The sequence below is a fragment of the Nicotiana tabacum genome, chromosome 1, assembly GCF_000715075.1.
Source record: "Nicotiana tabacum cultivar K326 chromosome 1, ASM71507v2, whole genome shotgun sequence".
Lineage (NCBI taxonomy): Eukaryota > Viridiplantae > Streptophyta > Magnoliopsida > Solanales > Solanaceae > Nicotiana > Nicotiana tabacum.
Window position 1 is genome coordinate 105,367,219 of NC_134080.1, and position 19,183 is coordinate 105,386,401.

Sequence of the window (19,183 nt, forward strand, 5' to 3'; positions counted from 1 at the left end):
CTCTTCTTCCACTTAACGTACAAATCATTAATAAAACTATTACTCCATTATCCAGCACATTAGTGATTTTTCCATAAATTTTTTCTCTAAATAACTTTTCCAATTCTTTTTTCCAAAGTTAAAAATTGTTATTATTATATCTTTCCAAGTTAAAAATTATACGGAAAAGGGTTCAAAATGCCCCTAAACTATTGGAAAAGGTTTAAAAATACCCTTCATCCACCTATTGGGCTAAATATACCCCTCCACCTACCTTTTTGGTTCACTTATACCCTTTGACCGTTAGGTCAATGATGAATTAAAAATAATTACTTAAAAAAGTATTTTGTAAAATATTTTTATTTTTTTAAACTAATGCACCAAAAGTCCACTAATTTAGTAAAGTCTTCTTCTTCTTCTTATTTTTTTACTTTTTACAAAAAATAATTCAGTTTTTACAAAAAAATATTATTTTTTTTGTAGTTTTTTAAAGCATTTTTTTTTGTAAAAAACAGGGGGGGGGGGGGGGAATTGTAAAAACATAAAATAAATTATTTTTAATAAAATATTTTTGTTTTTTTAAAAACTGAAAAAAATATTTTCAACAAAATATTTTCATTTTTTAAAAATATTTTTTTTTCATTTTTTTAAAGCATTTTTTTCGGTAAAAACTGGAAAAATATATTTGTCAAAACTAGTTTTTTTGGTAAAAACTAAAAAAATTATTTTCGTTTTTTAACAAAATATTTTTGTTTTTTAAAAACTGAAAAAAAAATAAAACGAAAATATTTTTGTTAAAAACAAATTTTTTCTGTTTTTACAATTTTTTTTCAAGTTTTTGCAAAAAAATACTTTAAAAAACTGAAAAATATTTTTTTTTGTAAAAACTAAAATATTTTTTGTAAAAATTGAAAAATAAGAAAAAAACTTTACTAAATTAATGGACTACTGGTGCATTAGTTTAAAAAAGCGAAAATATTTTGCAAAATATTTTTTTTAAATAATTATTTTTAATTCAGCATTGACCTAATAGGTGGATGAAGAGGTATTTTTAGCCTAATAGGTGGATAAAGCGTATTTTTAAACATTTTCCAATAGCTTAGGGCATCTTGAACCCTTTTCCGAAAACCGAAAATTATATAACGATAGCCGAAGCTGTGCCTCTCTCTTTCAGCTCCAAGTTGGTATATATCAGCTTTCAACTCAAATTTTCATCAAAAACCCCAACTAGGGTTTAAGGTTTTAAGCTTTGTTTAATTACAATCTCCCACATTTCTCTGCTTTACCCAACAATGGCTACTCTCAGGTTACTCTCCAAATCATCAACGTCCCTAAAACTCGCTAATCCTCGTCCTTTTCACAACTTCCCACTCATTTCCCATTTCCTGAGAACTCTTCACTCGTTCGTTTCTAGAGAATTCCATTTCTGTTCACCTAATTCTAGAAGTTTCTCCACTTCTCCTGAATACCTCCCCAAAGACTCTGATTCTTCCTTTGCTGCCGCTTTGAATTTTGACAGTCGCGTTCCCGCCACTGTTATTACTGGTTTTCTTGGCTCTGGAAAGGTTAGAGGAATCAAACAGTTGTTTTTAATTTTTATTTTTATATAAATTTGTTTACAAATTCTCACATTTTTGTAAATATTTTTATCTGTAACTACTTAAGTTATTGAATATTAAAACGAAACAGGAGATTTATGAAGCAATCTTAAGAGTGTGGATTCATATAGCTGAGCTCATCTAGCTTGGGATCAAGCATAGTTGTTGTTGATAGAACGTTACGAAACATTAGATGAAACATATCAAAAATATTTGTGCTTTATATTACTATAGTTTTTTTCGTATAATGAAAATTATGTCCACTGCAAAATTTGAACTAAATGATTGATTTTGTTAATATCAAAACCCTGTTTACTTTTTTTTTTGTGTTTTAATTTATACGAACCAGGAATATAGTGCTTCTTTATGTTGAGTTGAATTATCTGAATTACTTTGCACATATAAGACGTTGGGATTATTATGCTTATAAGAATCTCATGCCTTTGTTTCATGGATGCTTTGGCAGACTACTTTGTTGAATCATATACTGACATCTCAGCATGGGAAGCTGATTGCTGTGATCGAAAATGAGGTATTATGGGGTTTTCTTGTCTTCTCCAGCTATTGTTGTTAACTTCTATATCCTAAGATGTTTTTCAAGTGGATGCCCTTTGACTTCCCATTTTGCATTTGATTGTGTGGTTTACATCTATTGAGTTAGATATAACTATGTTTCCCAACTTATCTATGTTTCCCAACTTAGTCCCTTCTTAAATAAAGTAAAAAATAAACCAAACCTTCATGAGTCGGCTCACCCAAATTTGCAGTTTAGCTCACAATTTCTACAAGCACCTGTCTTAGAATGACGATCTAGCTTGATTGTTTAAGTCATTAACTTTCATTTTTATGCTGTAAAACAAAATACTATTATCAAACTTAGTAACCATTTGAGCAAAAGTAACAAGGATGTGAATCTACCACTAGAGCTTGTTAATTGATGTGGTTATTACATACTGTGGCAACATAAGTTTGCCAATCTTTTTTCTGTCCTATAGTTACAAACATCATACCTGTAGGAAAACTTTTGCAGAACAATGAGCCAGGTTTCTCATTGTTTTACAAATTGCAGCGCTTCTTTTTATAATTTGAGTTTGCTTTTGCATGGTTCTTTCCTGATTTAATTTTTTTTAATAAAGATTAGGTACTGATGCACCAATCAGTTTCTTCCATTCTTAAATGATATGCGTCATTGTTTGTTATTTTTTGTGGACAATGTGTATTGCACATGCACCTTGCGTGCTTATCATCATCATCAAGTTCTTGAATTGCCTTTCACAAAGTATGATTTGGCTAGTAACATTTGGACTATCTACATTTACTTAGATTTTTATTGACTAAATGCAATTGCAGTTTGGTGAGGTGGACATTGATGGCTCATTGGTTGCTAGTCATTCTTCATCTAATGAGGACATTGTCATGGTTAATAATGGTTGTCTATGTTGCACTGTACGTGGTGACCTTGTTAAGATGCTTTTGGAGCTCGTTAAGAAGAGGAGAGACAAATTTGACCACATAGTTATAGAGACAACAGGTATGTGAAACTATTTAGTAAATGTAACTAACTGTTGTGGTCAAACGTGCTCAGTGCAGTGAAACTTGATTTTGTTAGTAAGACCTCAAGAACATCTGATTATGAAGTACTTATCAAAAAGAAAAAAAATCTGATTATGTAGTTTGGCACTTGCAAATCACTTAAATACTTCAATGGATAACTTTGCTTGATATATGCAGGTCATGTTATGAGCAATAGCTAATGTTCTTCTATAAAGTATATGAAAACATTTAGCAGAGGGGTTTCTTATCTCTTTATTGACGGGATGGATTAAATTTATTTGCCTTAAAACAACATCCACATAGAAATAGATTTACGTTAATCCAATCTGCAGCTTGATATGAATTCCTCCCTCCTTTAAATGATGTTGATGCAGTGATGATACGAACAGCAAAAAATGGGGAACTTATGCATATGTGCCATTTTTTTTTTTATGTTTTGGTAATTATCTTTTGTGATGTTGATTCAAATAAAATTCCAACGCTTAGGAGCATGTAACTTCATTTAATTTGCCAATGACTACTGCAGTTTTATATATTTCTGTTATCCCTCTGGTTCTTTCACTGTCTTGCATAAAGCCTTAGTCGTTTATGTCTGTTGTGACCTCCTGGGTAACTTCAATTGCGCTGTACGGGAAGGTTAATGTCCACTGGCATTTCTGACAGAAAAGTTTTTCAATTTTGCTGAATGTCGCTTACTAGCTTTTTGCAATGGAATATCCTAAGTAGACCCCTTCTTCAGGGGTTGAAACAGGGCAAAGAAAAAAAGAAAACCACGAAAGGTGGGGTCCGTAATTTAGCCCACTATGAGGCCCCTGTAGAATGCTGGCTAAATACTCAATATGCATCTTGGTCTGAGCTTGTTCTTCAGAAACTGAAATTTGGAACCCATGGTTTAGTGAGTGTTTATCATCTCCCGAACCGTTCCTCTGAGTTGCTACTTGTTTTGCAGGTCTTGCAAAGCCTGGTCCAGTTATTGAAACATTTTGTTCCGATGAGTTGGTTTCAAGACATGTCAAACTTGATGGAGTCGTTACACTGGTTGACTGCAAGCATGCCTTGCAGCATTTAAACGTGGTAAAACCCAGATTTGTGGTGAATGAGGCTGTTGAACAAGTGGCTTATGCAGATCGTATTATCTTGAACAAGGTAAGGCAGCTTCTAGCTTTGCAATTGGTCGCTTGCCTTTCCTAGCCTGCAGTAGGTTCAAGCAATCTTGGGAAGCCTATACTTCAGTTTATAGCCTGCAGTAGGTTCAAGCAATCTTGGGAAGCCTATAATTCAGTTTATGTTCTTCTGATTATGTTGACAGATAGACTTGGTTGCTGAAGCTGAGCTAGAAGTGTTGACAAAGAAAATCAAGGTAGAGTCTCTTCTTTTTTAAGATTATTTGTCTATCTTCTGGTATTGCGGTGCCTGGAGTTTCTCGAATATATTATAAAAACATGACATGCACTGAGGGTGTTGCAATATGAGATGCATATGAATCATTCAATGGGGTTAAGCTTGGACATCCTCTCTTGCGCATGTAGTGTTAACTAATCTGCTTAATGTGAAAGAAGATAAAATTTATTTTCGAGGTTATTCTCGCTACTTTCTTACTGTATTACCTTAATTTCTTCCATAATGCTTGTCTCAATATGACTTGGTAATGCATTTTGAGCTGTTACCACCTTGAACTCCCTCTGTTTTTCTTATTTCTGTGGTGTTCCGTGTATCTAACAGCTCTGACAATTAGGTTTAAATCTGTATTGCCATTTCTGGTGGATAAATGTACTTCTTGGGTCTGCATTTAGTTATACTCTTCTCCTGTTTGATTATGACTCCTCTTTTACATACAAAGTGTTGATTGCTATAACTTTCCAGCATATCAATGGGATGGCACAAATAAAGAGAGCAAAATATGGGGTGGTTGATATGGACTTTGTTCTGGGAGTTGGTGGTTATGATCTTGATAGGTGATTCTGTAACAGAACTTGCTTCTTAAAAAATTTCCTATTCCATGGGTCAGAATGGTATCTTGAGTTATTTTTACTGATTTTTTAAGATCGTCTTGCTTTTGCAGAGTTGATTCTGAAGTTCAATCAGAGGGCTCACACTGTGGGCACCATCATGAAGATGGGCATGGTAGTGATTACTGTAACTTTTTGAAACTTTTCTTCTTTGTTCTCCCTGTTCTTTCCAATGTCTTCCTGTCTTCCCTTTTTTGAGGAAAAAATTTATGTACATATTTGTTGTTTGATATGTTAGATTCCTTGTTATTACTGATATGACTTCTCATCTTATCAGTTGATAGACAGGATGCTCTTACCAGTTTCTTCTTACTTCTTTTTTCTTAACAGAACGCCTCAGTAATAGAATGCCTTATTGTTTACAGGACATCACAAAGGCCACCATCATGATCATGTACATGATTCTGCTGTATCCAGTGTTAGTATTGTGTCTGAGGGAACCTTAGATTTAGATGAGGTATAATCTTTTTCTAGCTAACCTTTTTTTTTCCTAACGATTATCCTGATTATTGTTGAGTTGCCAAGTTCGCATACCACTGCATGTGTAAAAGTCTTGCTGCTCTGCCCATATGTAATTGCTCAGTGTTTTTTCTCCCCTGATATACTTAACAATCAAAAGAAAAAAAAAAGTAAAGAAAAGAAAAGGTGCCAGAGATAAACAGGAACTGTATGATTGAAATTCTTCCTTGGCCATTCTTTTGTCTAAAATTAACTCATTGTGGATGGACAACCTTTTTGTGGGGGTATTTGGTCCAGGTTGATGATTGGCTTGAAAGACTGATTGAAGAGCAAGGGGATGACCTGTACAGGATGAAAGGGGTTTTATCTGTGAGCGATTCTGAAGAGCGCTATGTTTTCCAGGTTCTCATCAATTTTTTCAGTGTGGTATGTTCCATCTTGATGATCTGTCATTCTTGATACTGATTTTGGTTTTTTTCGCTTTTCTTTAAATTTTTCAAAGGGGGTACATTCCATTTTAGATGGAAGCCCAGGCAAGACATGGGAACCAAATGAGAAGAGAATAAACAAGTTAGTATTCATAGGGAAAAACCTAGATGAAACAACATTAAGAAAAGGTTTCAAAGGCTGCTTAGTATGAGGAATGGGCGTATGTTATCCACCGGTAAGCTATGATTGAGATCGAGCATAACTTGCATATACTGATAGCCGTAGGGTGACCCCCAAGAAGTTGAGAGTTCAATTCTGTGATCTAGGATATGATCTCATGTGGCACTGTCCTCTTGTATCCTTGTTCTCTCTCTTTCTCAATTTCTTTTTATGGCCCCCTTCTGATGATGTCCATCTCATTGAAGAAGTATTAGGCATGTGCCTAATAAAAGTTTTCTTTGGTTTGGTAGCCAACCTTGTTGACTTGGTTTGGTTGGTAGCCAACCTTGTTGAATTAGTTTGGTTTGGTAGCCAACCTTGTTGAATTTCTTTGGTTTGGTAGCCAACTTTGTTGAATTGTGAAAAGTGTGTGTAAATTGTCAAATATTGTAGGCTTTAGAGGGTGAAGCTTTGGCTATAAAAGGAGAGCTTCAACTCTCATTTCTTCACACCAACAAAGAGAGAAAGAAAGAGTGAGGTTTCACAGACAAGGTATAAGAAATTAGTCTGTGAGGAAAATAGAGAGTGAGCGATATTGTAGTGAGGTGGGAATATCAAAAGAGGATTATTTCTTTTGAGTGTTGTAGTGGTCTTTGGAGTATTTATCTCCGACCTACAAAGTGTAAAATTCCTTACTATAGTGATATCAGTTGCTCCTCTCGGGGTCGTGATTTTTTCCCTTATTCAGAAGGGTTTTCCACGTAAAAATCTTTGTGTCATTGTTACTCTTTTATTCTTGTTAATTACCGTATCTCGGTGCTACATTATTATTCCGCTTTATTACCGTGAATATTATTTGGTAAGGGGTTTATTCCCAACAACTGGTATCAGAGTACAGGTTCTTCTCGTTCACTGAAATACTATTCACTGTCGGTAGTACTATACTTGGTGAAAAATAAAAATGTCCGGAGTAAAGTACGAGGTAGCAAAATTCAACGGAGATAAAGGTTTCTCAACATGGCAAAGAAGGATGAGAGATCTGCTCATCCAACAAGGATTACACAAGGTTCTAGATGTTGATTCCAAAAAGCCTGATACCATGAAAGCTGAGGATTGGGCTGACTTGGATGAAAGAGCTGCTAGTGCAATTAGGTTGCACTTATCAGATGATGTGGTAAATAACATCATTGATGAAGACACTGCACGTGGAATTTGGACAAGGTTGGAAAGCCTATACATGTCCAAAACGCTGACAAATAAATTGTACCTGAAGAAGCAGTTATACGCCCTACATATGAGTGAAGGTACGAATTTTTTGTCACATTTAAATGTGTTTAACGGACTAATCACACAGCTTGCCAACCTCGGAGTGAAAATCGAGGAAAAAGATAAAGCCATCTTGCTATTGAACTCGTTGCCATCTTCGTACGATAATTTGGCAACAACCATCCTGCACGGTAAGACTACTATTGAGTTGAAAGATGTCACATCGGCTCTTCTACTCAATGAGAAGATGAGAAAGAAGCCTGAAAATCAAGGACAGGCTCTCATCACAGAAGGTAGAGGCAGGAGTTATCAAAGGAGTTCGAACAACTATGGTAGATCCGGAGCTCGTGGGAAGTCAAAGAACCGATCCAAATCAAGAGTCAAAAATTGCTACAACTGTAATCAACCAGGTCACTTCAAAAGAGATTGCCCAAATCCAAGGAAGGGCAAAGGTGAAACCAGTGGCCAGAAGAATAACGACAACACAGCCGTCATGGTGCAAAATAATGATAATGTTGTCCTCTTTATAAATGAGGAAGATGAATGCATGCACCTGTCAGGTCCAGAGTCGGAATGGGTGGTTGACACAGCGGCATCTCACCATGCCACACCGGTAAGAGATCTTTTTTGCAGATATGTAGCAGGTGATTTCGGCACAGTGAAAATGGGTAACACAAGTTACTCAAAGATTGTGGGGATTGGTGACATTTGTATCAAGACAAATGTCGGATGCACATTGGTTCTAAAGGATGTGCGGCATGTACCTGATTTGCGGATGAACTTGATCTCGGGAATTGCTTTAGACCGAGATGGATACGAGAGTTATTTTGCAAATCAAAAGTGGAGACTCACTAAGGGATCATTGGTGATTGCAAAGGGAGTTGCTCGTGGCACGTTGTACAGGACAAATGCAGAAATATGCCAAGGTGAATTGAACGCGGCACAAGATGAGATTTCTGTAGATTTGTGGCACAAAAGAATGGGTCATATGAGCGAGAAGGGATTGCAGATTCTTGCCAAGAAATCACTCATTTCTTATGCCAAAGGTACAACTGTAAAACCTTGTGACTACTGTTTATTTGGTAAGCAGCATAGAGTCTCATTTCAGACATCGTCTGAAAGAAAATTGAATATACTTGATTTAGTATATTCTGATGTTTGCGGCCCAATGGAAATTGAATCAATGGGCGGTAACAAATATTTTGTTACTTTTATTGATGATGCTTCACGAAAATTATGAGTTTATATTTTGAAAACCAAAGATCAGGTGTTTCAAGTTTTCCAGAAATTTCATGCTCTAGTAGAAAGGGAGACGGGTCGAAAGCTAAAGCGCCTCCGTAGTGACAATGGAGGTGAGTACACTTCAAGGGAATTTTAAGAGTATTGTTCAAGTCATGGGATCAGACATGAAAAGACAGTTCGTGGAACCCCACAGCACAATGGCGTAGCCGAGAGGATGAACCGCACCATTGTGGAGAAGGTGAGAAGCATGCTCAGAATGGCTAAAATGCCTAAGTCATTCTGGGTGAAGCAGTTCAGACAGCCTGTTACCTGATCAATAGGAGTCCATCAGTTCCGTTGGCGTTTGAAATCCCAGAGAGAGTTTGGACCAACAAGGAGGTGTCTTACTCGCATCTGAAGGTGTTCGGTTGCAGAGCTTTTGCACATGTACCAAAAGAGCAGAGAACAAAGCTGGATGATAAATCTGTTCCCTGCATATTTATCGGATATGGAGATGAAGAGTTCGGGTACAGACTGTGGGATCCTGTAAAGAAGAAGGTCATCAGAAGCAGAGATGTAGTCTTCCGAGAAAGTGAAGTTGGAACTGCTGCTGATATGTTAGAAAAGGCGAAGAATGGTATAATTCCTAACTTTGTTACTATTCCTTCTACTTCTAACAATCCCACAAGTGCAGAAAGTACAACCGACGAGGTTGCCGAGCAGGTGGAGCAACCTGGTGAGGTTATTGAGCAGGGGGAGCAACTTGATGAAGGTGTCGAGGAAGTGGAGCACCCCACTCAGGGAGAAGAACAACCTCAACCTCTGAGGAGATCAGAGAGGCCAAGGGTAGAGTCATGCAGGTACCCTTCCACAGAGTATGTCCTCATCAGTGATGAGGGGGAGCCAGAAAGTCTTAAGGAGGTGTTGTCCCATTCAGAAAAGAACCAGTGGATGAAAGCTATGCAAGAAGAGATGGAATCTCTACAGAAAAATGGCACATACAAGCTGGTTGAACTTCCAAAGGGTAAAAGACCACTCAAATGCAAATGGGTCTTTAAACTCAAGAAAGATGGAAATGGCAAGCTGGTTAGATACAAAGCTCGATTGGTGGTTAAAGGCTTCGAACAAAAGAAAGGTATTGATTTTGACGAAATTTTCTCACCTGTTGTCAAAATGACTTCTATTCGAACAATTTTGAGCTTAACAGCTAGCCTAGATCTTGAAGTGGAGCAGTTGGATGTGAAAACTGCATTTCTTCATGGAGATTTGGAAGAGGAGATTTATATGGAGCAGCCAGAAGGATTTGAAGTAGCTGGAAAGAAACACATGGTGTGCAAATTGAATAAGAGTCTTTATGGATTGAAGCAGGCACCAAGGCAGTGGTACATGAAGTTTGACTCATTCATGAAAAGTCAAACATACCTAAAGACCTATTCTGATCCATGTGTATACTTCAAAAGATTTTCTGAGAATAACTTTATTATATTGTTGTTGTATGTGGATGACATGTTAATTGTAGGAAAAGACAAGGGGTTGATAGCAAAGTTGAAAGGAGATCTGTCCAAGTCATTTGATATGAAGGACTTGGGCCCAGCACAACAAATTCTAGGGATGAAGATAGTTCGAGAGAGAACAAGTAGAAAGTTGTGGCTATCTCAGGAGAAGTACATTGAACGTGTACTAGAACGCTTCAACATGAAGAATGCTAAGCCAGTCAGCACACCTCTTGCTGGTCATCTAAAGTTGAGTAAGAAGATGTGTCCTACAATAGTGGAGGAGAAAGGGAACATGGCTAAAGTTCCTTATTCTTCAGCAGTCGGAAGCTTGATGTATGCAATGGTATGTACTAGACCTGATATTGCTCACGCAGTTGGTGTTGTCAGCAGGTTTCTTGAAAATCCTGGAAAGGAACATTGGGAAGCAGTCAAGTGGATACTCAGGTACCTGAGAGGTACCACGAGAGATTGTTTGTGCTTTGGAGGATCTGATCCAATCTTGAAGGGCTATACAGATGCTGATATGGCAGGTGACATTGACAACAGAAAATCTACTACTGGATATTTGTTTACATTTTCAGGGGGAGTTATATCATGGCAGTCTAAGTTGCAGAAGTGTGTTGCACTTTCAACAACTGAAGCAGAGTACATTGCCGCTACAGAAACTGGCAAAGAGATGGTATGGCTCAAACGGTTCCTTCGAGAGCTTGGATTGCATCAGAAGGAGTATGTCGTCTATTGTGACAGTCAAAGTGCAATAGACCTTAGCAAGAACTCTATGTACCATGCAAGGACCAAACACATTGATGTGAGATATCATTGGATTCGAGAAACGGTAGATAATGAATCTCTAAAAGTCTTGAAGATTTCTACAAGTGAGAATCCCGTAGATATGCTGACCAAGGTGGTACCAAGGAACAAGTTCGAGCTATGCAAAGAACTTGTCGGCATGCACTCAAACTAGAAGACAGTGCTACCTCCTCTGGATGAATGAGACTGGAGGGGGAGATTGATGATGTCCATCTCATTGAAGAAGTATTAGGCATGTGCCTAATAAAAGTTTTCTTTGGTTTGGTAGCCAACCTTGTTGACTTGGTTTGGTTGGTAACCAACCTTGTTGAATTAGTTTGGTTTGGTAGCCAACCTTGTTGAATTTCTTTGGTTTGGTAGCCAACTTTGTTGAATTGTGAAAAGTGTGTGTAAATTGTCAAATATTGTAGGCTTTAGAGGGTGAAGCTTTGGCTATAAAAGGAGAGCTTCAACTCTCATTTCTTCACACCAACAAAGAGAGAAAGAAAGAGTGAGGTTTCACAGACAAGGTATAAGAAATTAGTCTGCGAGGAAAATAGAGGGTGAGCGATATTGTAGTGAGGTGGGAATATCAAAAGAGGGTTATTTCTTTTGAGTGTTATAGTGGTCTTTGGAGTATTTATCTCCGACCTACAAAGTGTAAAATTCCTTACTATAGTGATATCAGTTGCTCCTCTCGGGGTCGTGGTTTTTTCCCTTATTCAGAAAGGTTTTCCACGTAAAAATCTTGGTGTCATTGTTACTCTTTTATTCTTGTTAATTACCGTATCTCGGTGCTACATTATTATTCCGCTTTATTACCGTGAATATTATTTTGGTAAGAGGTTTATTCCCAACACCTTCTCCCCCTCCCCCTTTGGGGACTTGTCTCATGTAAAAACATATTATGATGAATGATGTATTATCTCATTTGAAATGTACATTCAAGTTAAGTTATTCGTCCTTTCATGCTTTCTCTATCATCTTCTGTTTGTGTTATACATGTGTTTCCCCTAACACATGGGTCTGAACATGGTAGTTCAACATTTGTTAGCAAGTTAGAAAAAGGGTGTTATTTTGGACCTGGATAATGCCTTTGGTTCAACTCGACTATGACATAAAAATGTCATCTTAGATTACCAGGAATTGACTTTATAGCATAGATAAACATCCAATTTGGGATGCCACTGATGTTATCAATGCAGTAAAAAGAAAAAGAGGTACTAGCAGCGAAAAAGGAAATGGGAAGATCAAGGGCAAAAGGTCAAAAAGCATTATAGCTGGCTCATTGCTGTCAAGAATATGCTAACAAGACATTTCTTGTAGTTGTCTTGTATTCTTTTTTTCTTGCAAGAATATTCTGCTGTCGCCCTTCTACTTCTGTCGCGGTTCACTTCCCTTCTGTCTTGGTAATTCTGATGAAAAGTCCCGTTTTCAGTCTGGTTTCTGACCTTTGCATTTTTTTGTTTTTCTCTAGGAAGATATTTCCTCCTGTCTACTTTAAGTGATTTTTTGGTCTTTTTTGGTGGTCACAATATTTGATTTTTCATATATCAAGAAGGAATTAACTTCTTCTTTCCAAAGTTGCCCTTGGAGTAAAGAACTTAGGAGTAGTTTGTTATTTTCCAATGAACAAATTAAGGTTAATATCAATTTTATTGTTAATTAATGCTAAAAGGTGAATTCTTTAATATGTGCGAAAAGAATTAAAAACTCACTTGAATTGGACTGGAGTAGTGTAATAAGGTTGAGATTCTTTCTGGAGTAGGATAAAGAGAACGTCGTGTTGACACTCTTTTAACTTATTTTGTTTTGAATTTTGACTCTCTGCACAATTAGCTACTCCATCGTTCTTGAAAATATTATTTTTGTTATGAATAGTTTGTACATTGGATACTACTTTGGATACTATATATTGTATACTACATTGGATGTCCATGTTGTGAATAACTTAAAGATTAAATTTCTTACTTTATGTCCATCATCTTTACTTTTTATGCCTATAAAAGGCCATGTAATTGCAATGGAAAAATACACCAAAGTGAAAGAAGAAAACACTTCTCCCTTCTTTCTATCTCTTCTTATTTACATTTTACTGCATTACTTTTATTTTATAACACGTTATCAGCACGAAACTCTAATTTTGATTCTTAACTCCCGCTAAGTTGATCCATATTTTATTAAGGTATGCATCATTATAATCATCTTATTTATGACAATACATATCATATGCTCACTGTTTGCAGATTACTTGTGCGTTTGGGCATCTTAAATAGTTTAAGTACATTGCAGTGATTAAATAACTACTTCCTTCCGTGCTCAACTCTTAGAGGACCTCAAAGTCATCAAACTAGCTATGCACTAATGTCATGGACTCCCTGGATCAAAACATATCTTTAAGGCATTTTGAAGAACTGTGAGAAATGAATTGACAAACAATAATTTTTTAATTACTTTATATTTATTGGAACATATAAATAATGTTAGTCACGTTCAATTCTATTAACACATATATATCAATAATATAAAGTGAAATGAAACAAGTATGTAATTTCTACTTTATGGCAAGAATAAAATGAAATAGTAGATTGTTAACATGATATAGCTCTATTTTCATTTCTTTTACCTTAATCGTTTTGTTTTCATTAATTGTTTATTATTATAATTATTTCTCTAACTTATTCATCTTTTATGATAGTTTTCACTATGTCAAATTTATCAAAACTTGAATTTGTGGCACTTGACATCACCGGAAGGAACTATTTATCATGGGTTCTTGATGCTGAAATTTACCTTGACGCTAAAGGTTTTGGAAATACTATTATACAAGGAAATGAAGCATCAAATCAGGATAAAGCGAAGGCCATGATTTTCTTTCGTCATCATCTACATGAAGGGTTAAAAACTGAATATTTAACCGTAAAAGATCCACTTGAATTATGGATTAATTTGAATGATCGATATGACCACCTAAAACTTACGGTATTACCGAAAGCTCGGTATGAGTGGATACATTTAAGGTTGCAAGACTTTAAAACCGTAAGTGAGTATAATTCTGCTATCTTTAAAGTAAGTTCTCTATTAAAATTATGTGGAGACACTATCACAGATGAGGACTTATTGGAAAAAATATTTTCTACTTTTCACGCTTCAAATGTGGTGCTACAACAACAATACCGTGAAAAAGGTTTTAAGAAATATTCTGAGTTAATCACATGCCTACTTGTGGCTGAGCAGAATAATACTTTATTAATGAAAAATCATGAAGCTCGTCCCACTGGGTCAGCTCCATTTTCGGAAGTTAATGCTGTAGCAACATATGAAAAGTTTGAAAGAAAACAAAATAATTACCGTGGTCGTGAGCATGGTCGTAAACGTGGACGTGGCAGGGGGCGAAACAATTATCGTCATTATGGTGGAAATAAATTGGAGAACAATAAGGGTTCTCAAATTAATCATTCAAAAGGTAAAACTAGTATGTGTCACCGATGTGGTATGAGAGGTCATTGGGCACGCATTTGTCGTACGCCAGAACATTTTGTCAAACTTTATCAAGCCTCCCTCAAGAAAAAAGAAAATAATGTGGAGGCACACTTGACCTTTCAAAATAATGATGATGAAGCAGGTCCCTCAAATAAATATGATTCTAAGGCACATCTTGCATATAAAGATGATGATTTTGAAGGCCTAACAAATATTACTCATTTAGAAGTTGGAGACTTCTTTGAGGATATTGACTGAAGAACTAATCATCTTACTGGGGAATGAAGCTATAAAAGTTGTTATTTTTATGTTTGCAACTAGTTTATTTTTCTTGAGTGTATTTTCCTAATGCATCATGTGTTGCTAGTTTCTACATTCCTAATGTATTTCTTAATGTTTTTTTCCGGTTGTCTTTCATATTTCTTATGATGTATTATTTGTTTTTTTTATGAAGAATATAAAAATTCTCAGTCTTCAGTTGGACTCAAGATTAATAAAGATGATATATGTCTTCTGGATGTGCTACAACACACACTATTTTAAAAGATAAGAGATATTTCTCTTATTTGGTAATGAAAGAAGCAAATATTAATATAATATCCGATAGTACAAGATTAATTGAAGGTTCTGGAAGAGCCAATTTATTACTACCAGGAGGAACAAATTTGGCTATTGATGAAGCACTATATTGTAGTAAATCTCAAAGAAACTTATTAAGTTTCAAAGATATTCGCCAAAATGACTATCATATTGAGACTACAAATGATGAAAAGATTGAATATCTTTATATTACTACAATAATGTCCGGTAAGAAATATGTGCTTGAAATGTTACCTGCTCTTTCCTCCGGCTTATACTACACAAGTATTAGCAGGATTGAAACACATGCCATAGTAAACGAGAAGTTTACTAATCAAGATAATTTTATTATTTGGCATGACCGGTTGGGCCATCCTGGTTCTAATATGATGCGTAAAATAATTGAGAATTCACATGAACATGCAATGAAGAATCAGAAGATTCTTCAATTTAAGGAATTCTCTTGTGCTGCATGTTCTCAAGGAAAATTAATTATTAGACCATCAACTATTAAAGTTAGGATGGAATCCCCTGCATTTCTGGAACATATACAGGGTGATATATGTGGGCTCATTCACCCTCCATGTGGACCATTCAAATATTATATGGTTTTGGTAGATGCATCTACAAGATGGTCACATGTGTGCTTACTATCAACTCGCAATATGACATTTGCGAGATTGTTGGCTCAAATAATAAAGCTAAGAGCACAATTTCCAGATTATGCAATTAAGACAATTCGTCTTGATAATGCTGGTGAGTTTACATCACAAGCCTTTAATGATTATTGTATTTCAACTGGGATAACAATTAAGCATCCGGTTGCTCATGTTCATACACAAAATGGTCTAGCAGAATCATTGATCAAACGCCTCCAATTAATTACTAGACCAATGCTTATGAGAACAAAACTTCCCATTTCAGTATGGGGTCATGCTATTTTGCACGCAGCAGCACTTGTGCGGATAAGGCCCACAAGTTATCATAAAATCTCCCCATTGCATTTGGCTTTTGGTCAGGAGCCAAATATTTTCCATCTTAGGATCTTTGGTTGTGCGATATATGTTCCAATTGCTCCACCACAACGCACAAAGATGGGTCCTCAAAGGAGGTTGGGGATATATGCTGGATATGAATCTCCTTCTATTATAAAATATTTAGAGCCGATGACTGGAGATTTATTTATGGCAAGATTTTTTGATTTCCATTTTGATGAATCAGTATATCCAACATTAGGGGGAGAAAATAAGCAGCTGAAAAAGAAGATAGATTGGAATGCATTATCACTGTCTCATTTAGATCCTCGAACAAATCAATATGAACAAGAGGTTCAAAAGATTATTCATTTACAAAATATTGCAAATCGATTGCCAGATGCATTCACTGACCTACTAAGGGTGACTAAGTCACATATTCCAGCTGCTAATGCTCCAATTCGAGTTGATATCCCGACAGGACAATTAATTAAAGCAAATGAGTCTAAGCCATGCTTGAAACATGGTAGACCAATCGGTTCTAAAGATAAAAATCCTCAAAGAAGAAAAGGAGCAAGTGATCAAAGTGAACATAACACAAAGGTAGTGGCTCAAGAAGAGCCCCAAGACGTAACAAATGATAAGACCTTAGGAGAGATCCAGGTACCTGAAAATAATGAAAATGAAGAGATATCAATAAGTTATGTCTCAACCGGGAAGAGATGGAACCGAAATAATATTGTTATCGATAACATTTTTGCTTATAATGTTGTTGTTGAAATAATGCAACAAGATGAGGATCTTGAACCAAAATCTGTCAATGAATGTAGATAGAGAAATGATTGGCCAAAATGGAAAGACGCTATCCAGGCAGAGTTAACTTCACTTGGAAAACGTGAAGTCTTCGGACCCATAGTTCGAACACCTGAAGGCATAAAGCTAGTAGGGTATAAATGGGTTTTTGTGCGAAAACGAAATGATAAAAATGAAGTCGTTAGATATAAAGCGCGACTTGTGGCACAAGGGTTTTCCCAAAGGTCTGGAATTGATTATATGGAGACATATTCTCTTGTAGTGGATGCTATCACCTTCAGGTATCTCATAAATATGGCAGTGCAAGAAAAACTTGATATGCATCTAATAGATGTTGTTACAGCCTATTTGTATGGATCATTAGACAACGAAATTTTTATGAAAGTACCTGAGGGATTTAAAGTGCCAGAAGCATATAAAAGTTTTCGAGAAACTTGTTCAATAAAGCTTCAGAAATCTTTATACGGATTGAAACAATCAGGTCGTATGTGGTACAATCGCCTGAGTGAATACCTGTTGAAAGAAGGGTACAAGAATGATCCAATTTGTCCTTGTGTCTTTATAAAAAGGTCTGGATCTGAATTTGTTATAATCGCCGTGTATGTTGATGATTTAAATATCATTGGAACTCCTAGGGAGCTTCCAAAAACAGTAGACTATTTGAAGAAAGAATTTGAAATGAAAGATCTTGGAAAGACAATTGTCTTGGTCTACAAATTGAGTATATGAAAGATGGAATATTTGTCCATCAATCAACATACACCGAAAAGATTTTAAAGCGATTCTATATGGATAAAGCACATCCATTGAGTACCCCGATGGTTGTGAGATCACTTGATATAAAGAAAGATCCATTCCGACCTCATGAAAATGATGAAGAGCTTCTTGGTGCCGAAGTACCATATCTTAGTGCAATTGGGGCATTAATGTATTTTGCCAATAATTCCCGACCAGATATAACTTTCTCAGTAAGCTTATTGGCAAGATTTAGTACTTCGCCAACACAAAGACACTGGAATGGTATTAAACATATATTCAGATACCTCAAAGGGACCATTGATATGAGTTTATTTTATTCAAATGAATCCAAGCCATCATTGATTGGTTATGCAGATGCAAGATATTCGTCTGATCCACACAAAGGTCGATCTCAAACAGGCTATTTATTTACAAGTGGAGGTACAACCATATCATGGCGTTCGACAAAACAAACAATGATTGCTACTTCTTCAAATCATGCAGAGATAATAGCCATTCACGAAGCAAGTCGAGAATGCGTTTGGTTAAGATCTATAACTCAACACATTCAGCAAACATGTGGTCTTTCTTCGAAAGAGAATATTCCAACAATATTGTATGAAGACAATGCTGCATGCATAGCTCAATTGAAAGGAGGATATATCAAAGGAGATAGAACAAAACACATTTCACCGAAATTCTTTTTCACTCATGAACTTCAGAAGAATGGTGAAATAGATGTACAACAAGTTCGTTCAAGTGATAATTTGGCTGATCTGTTCACTAAGGCGTTACCAACCTCAATATTTGAAAAGCTGATATATAAGATTGGAATGCGTCGTCTTCGAGACATTAAGTGATTTTTCATCAGGGGGAGTAACTACACGCTGCACTCTTTTCCTTAACCAAGATTTTGTCCCACTGGGTTTTCCTGGTAAGGTTTTAATAAGGCAGCAAGCAATGCATATTATAAATAACTATGTACATCCCAATATTTTTTTTGTAAGTTTTTAATGAGGCACATTATCTTACATGGACATCCAAGAGGGAGTGTTATGAATAGTTTGTACATTGGATACTACTTTGGATACTACATTGGATGGTCATATTGTGAATAACTTAAAGATTAAATTTCCTACTTTATGTCCATCATCTTTACTTTTTATGCCTATAAAAGGCCATGTAATTGCAATGGAAAAATACACCAAAGTGAAAGAAGAAAACACTTCTCTCTTCTTTCTATCTCTTCTTATTTACATTTTACTGCGTTACTTTTATTTTATAACAATTTTAATTTTAAAAGTGATATTCAATTTGGGACAAGACAGTATTATTTCTGAATCATGATCACAGACTGCTCACATTCTTTGCCCTAACAAAGTTCCAGGTACAGTAATTAAAAATAGGGACCCTTGGAAAAATAAAGTTCTTGTTATGATAAAAATCAAAATATGGTGGATGTCTACTCTTCCTCCATGATCTTTCTCTCAAATAGTTAATGACATATTCAATGACATATTTTCTATGTTCAATGACATATTCCATGACATATTTTCTTCACTTTTCATGCCTATATAAAGGCTTTGTAATAGATAAGAAAATACACACAATTTAAGAAGAAAAATCTCTTCCTTTCT

General features: G+C 35.8%; 1 protein-coding gene across 5 annotated transcripts; it reads left to right on the top strand.

The window, feature by feature from the left end:
- Window positions 1-1,135: 1,135 nt before the first annotated feature.
- LOC107808501 (uncharacterized) lies at window positions 1,136-13,399 on the top strand. Of its 5 annotated transcripts, none has more exons than XM_075252634.1 (10): window positions 1,136-1,544; window positions 2,044-2,109; window positions 2,928-3,108; window positions 4,081-4,277; window positions 4,441-4,491; window positions 4,995-5,086; window positions 5,194-5,255; window positions 5,506-5,597; window positions 5,897-6,025; window positions 6,641-6,779. In XM_075252634.1, the coding sequence occupies exons 1-10, from the start codon at window positions 1,272-1,274 to the stop codon at window positions 6,722-6,724; spliced, it is 1,227 nt and encodes a 408-aa protein (XP_075108735.1). In that variant the 5' UTR covers window positions 1,136-1,271; the 3' UTR covers window positions 6,725-6,779. The 5 variants fall into 5 exon arrangements, with proteins under 5 accessions (XP_075108735.1, XP_075108738.1, XP_075108739.1 ...); XM_075252637.1 differs by lacking the exon at window positions 6,641-6,779 and adding an exon at window positions 13,206-13,399 and having other exon boundaries at window positions 1,137-1,544; XM_075252638.1 differs by lacking the exon at window positions 6,641-6,779 and adding an exon at window positions 13,206-13,399 and having other exon boundaries at window positions 1,137-1,544; window positions 5,897-6,001.
- The last annotated feature ends 5,784 nt before the right edge of the window (window positions 13,400-19,183 follow it).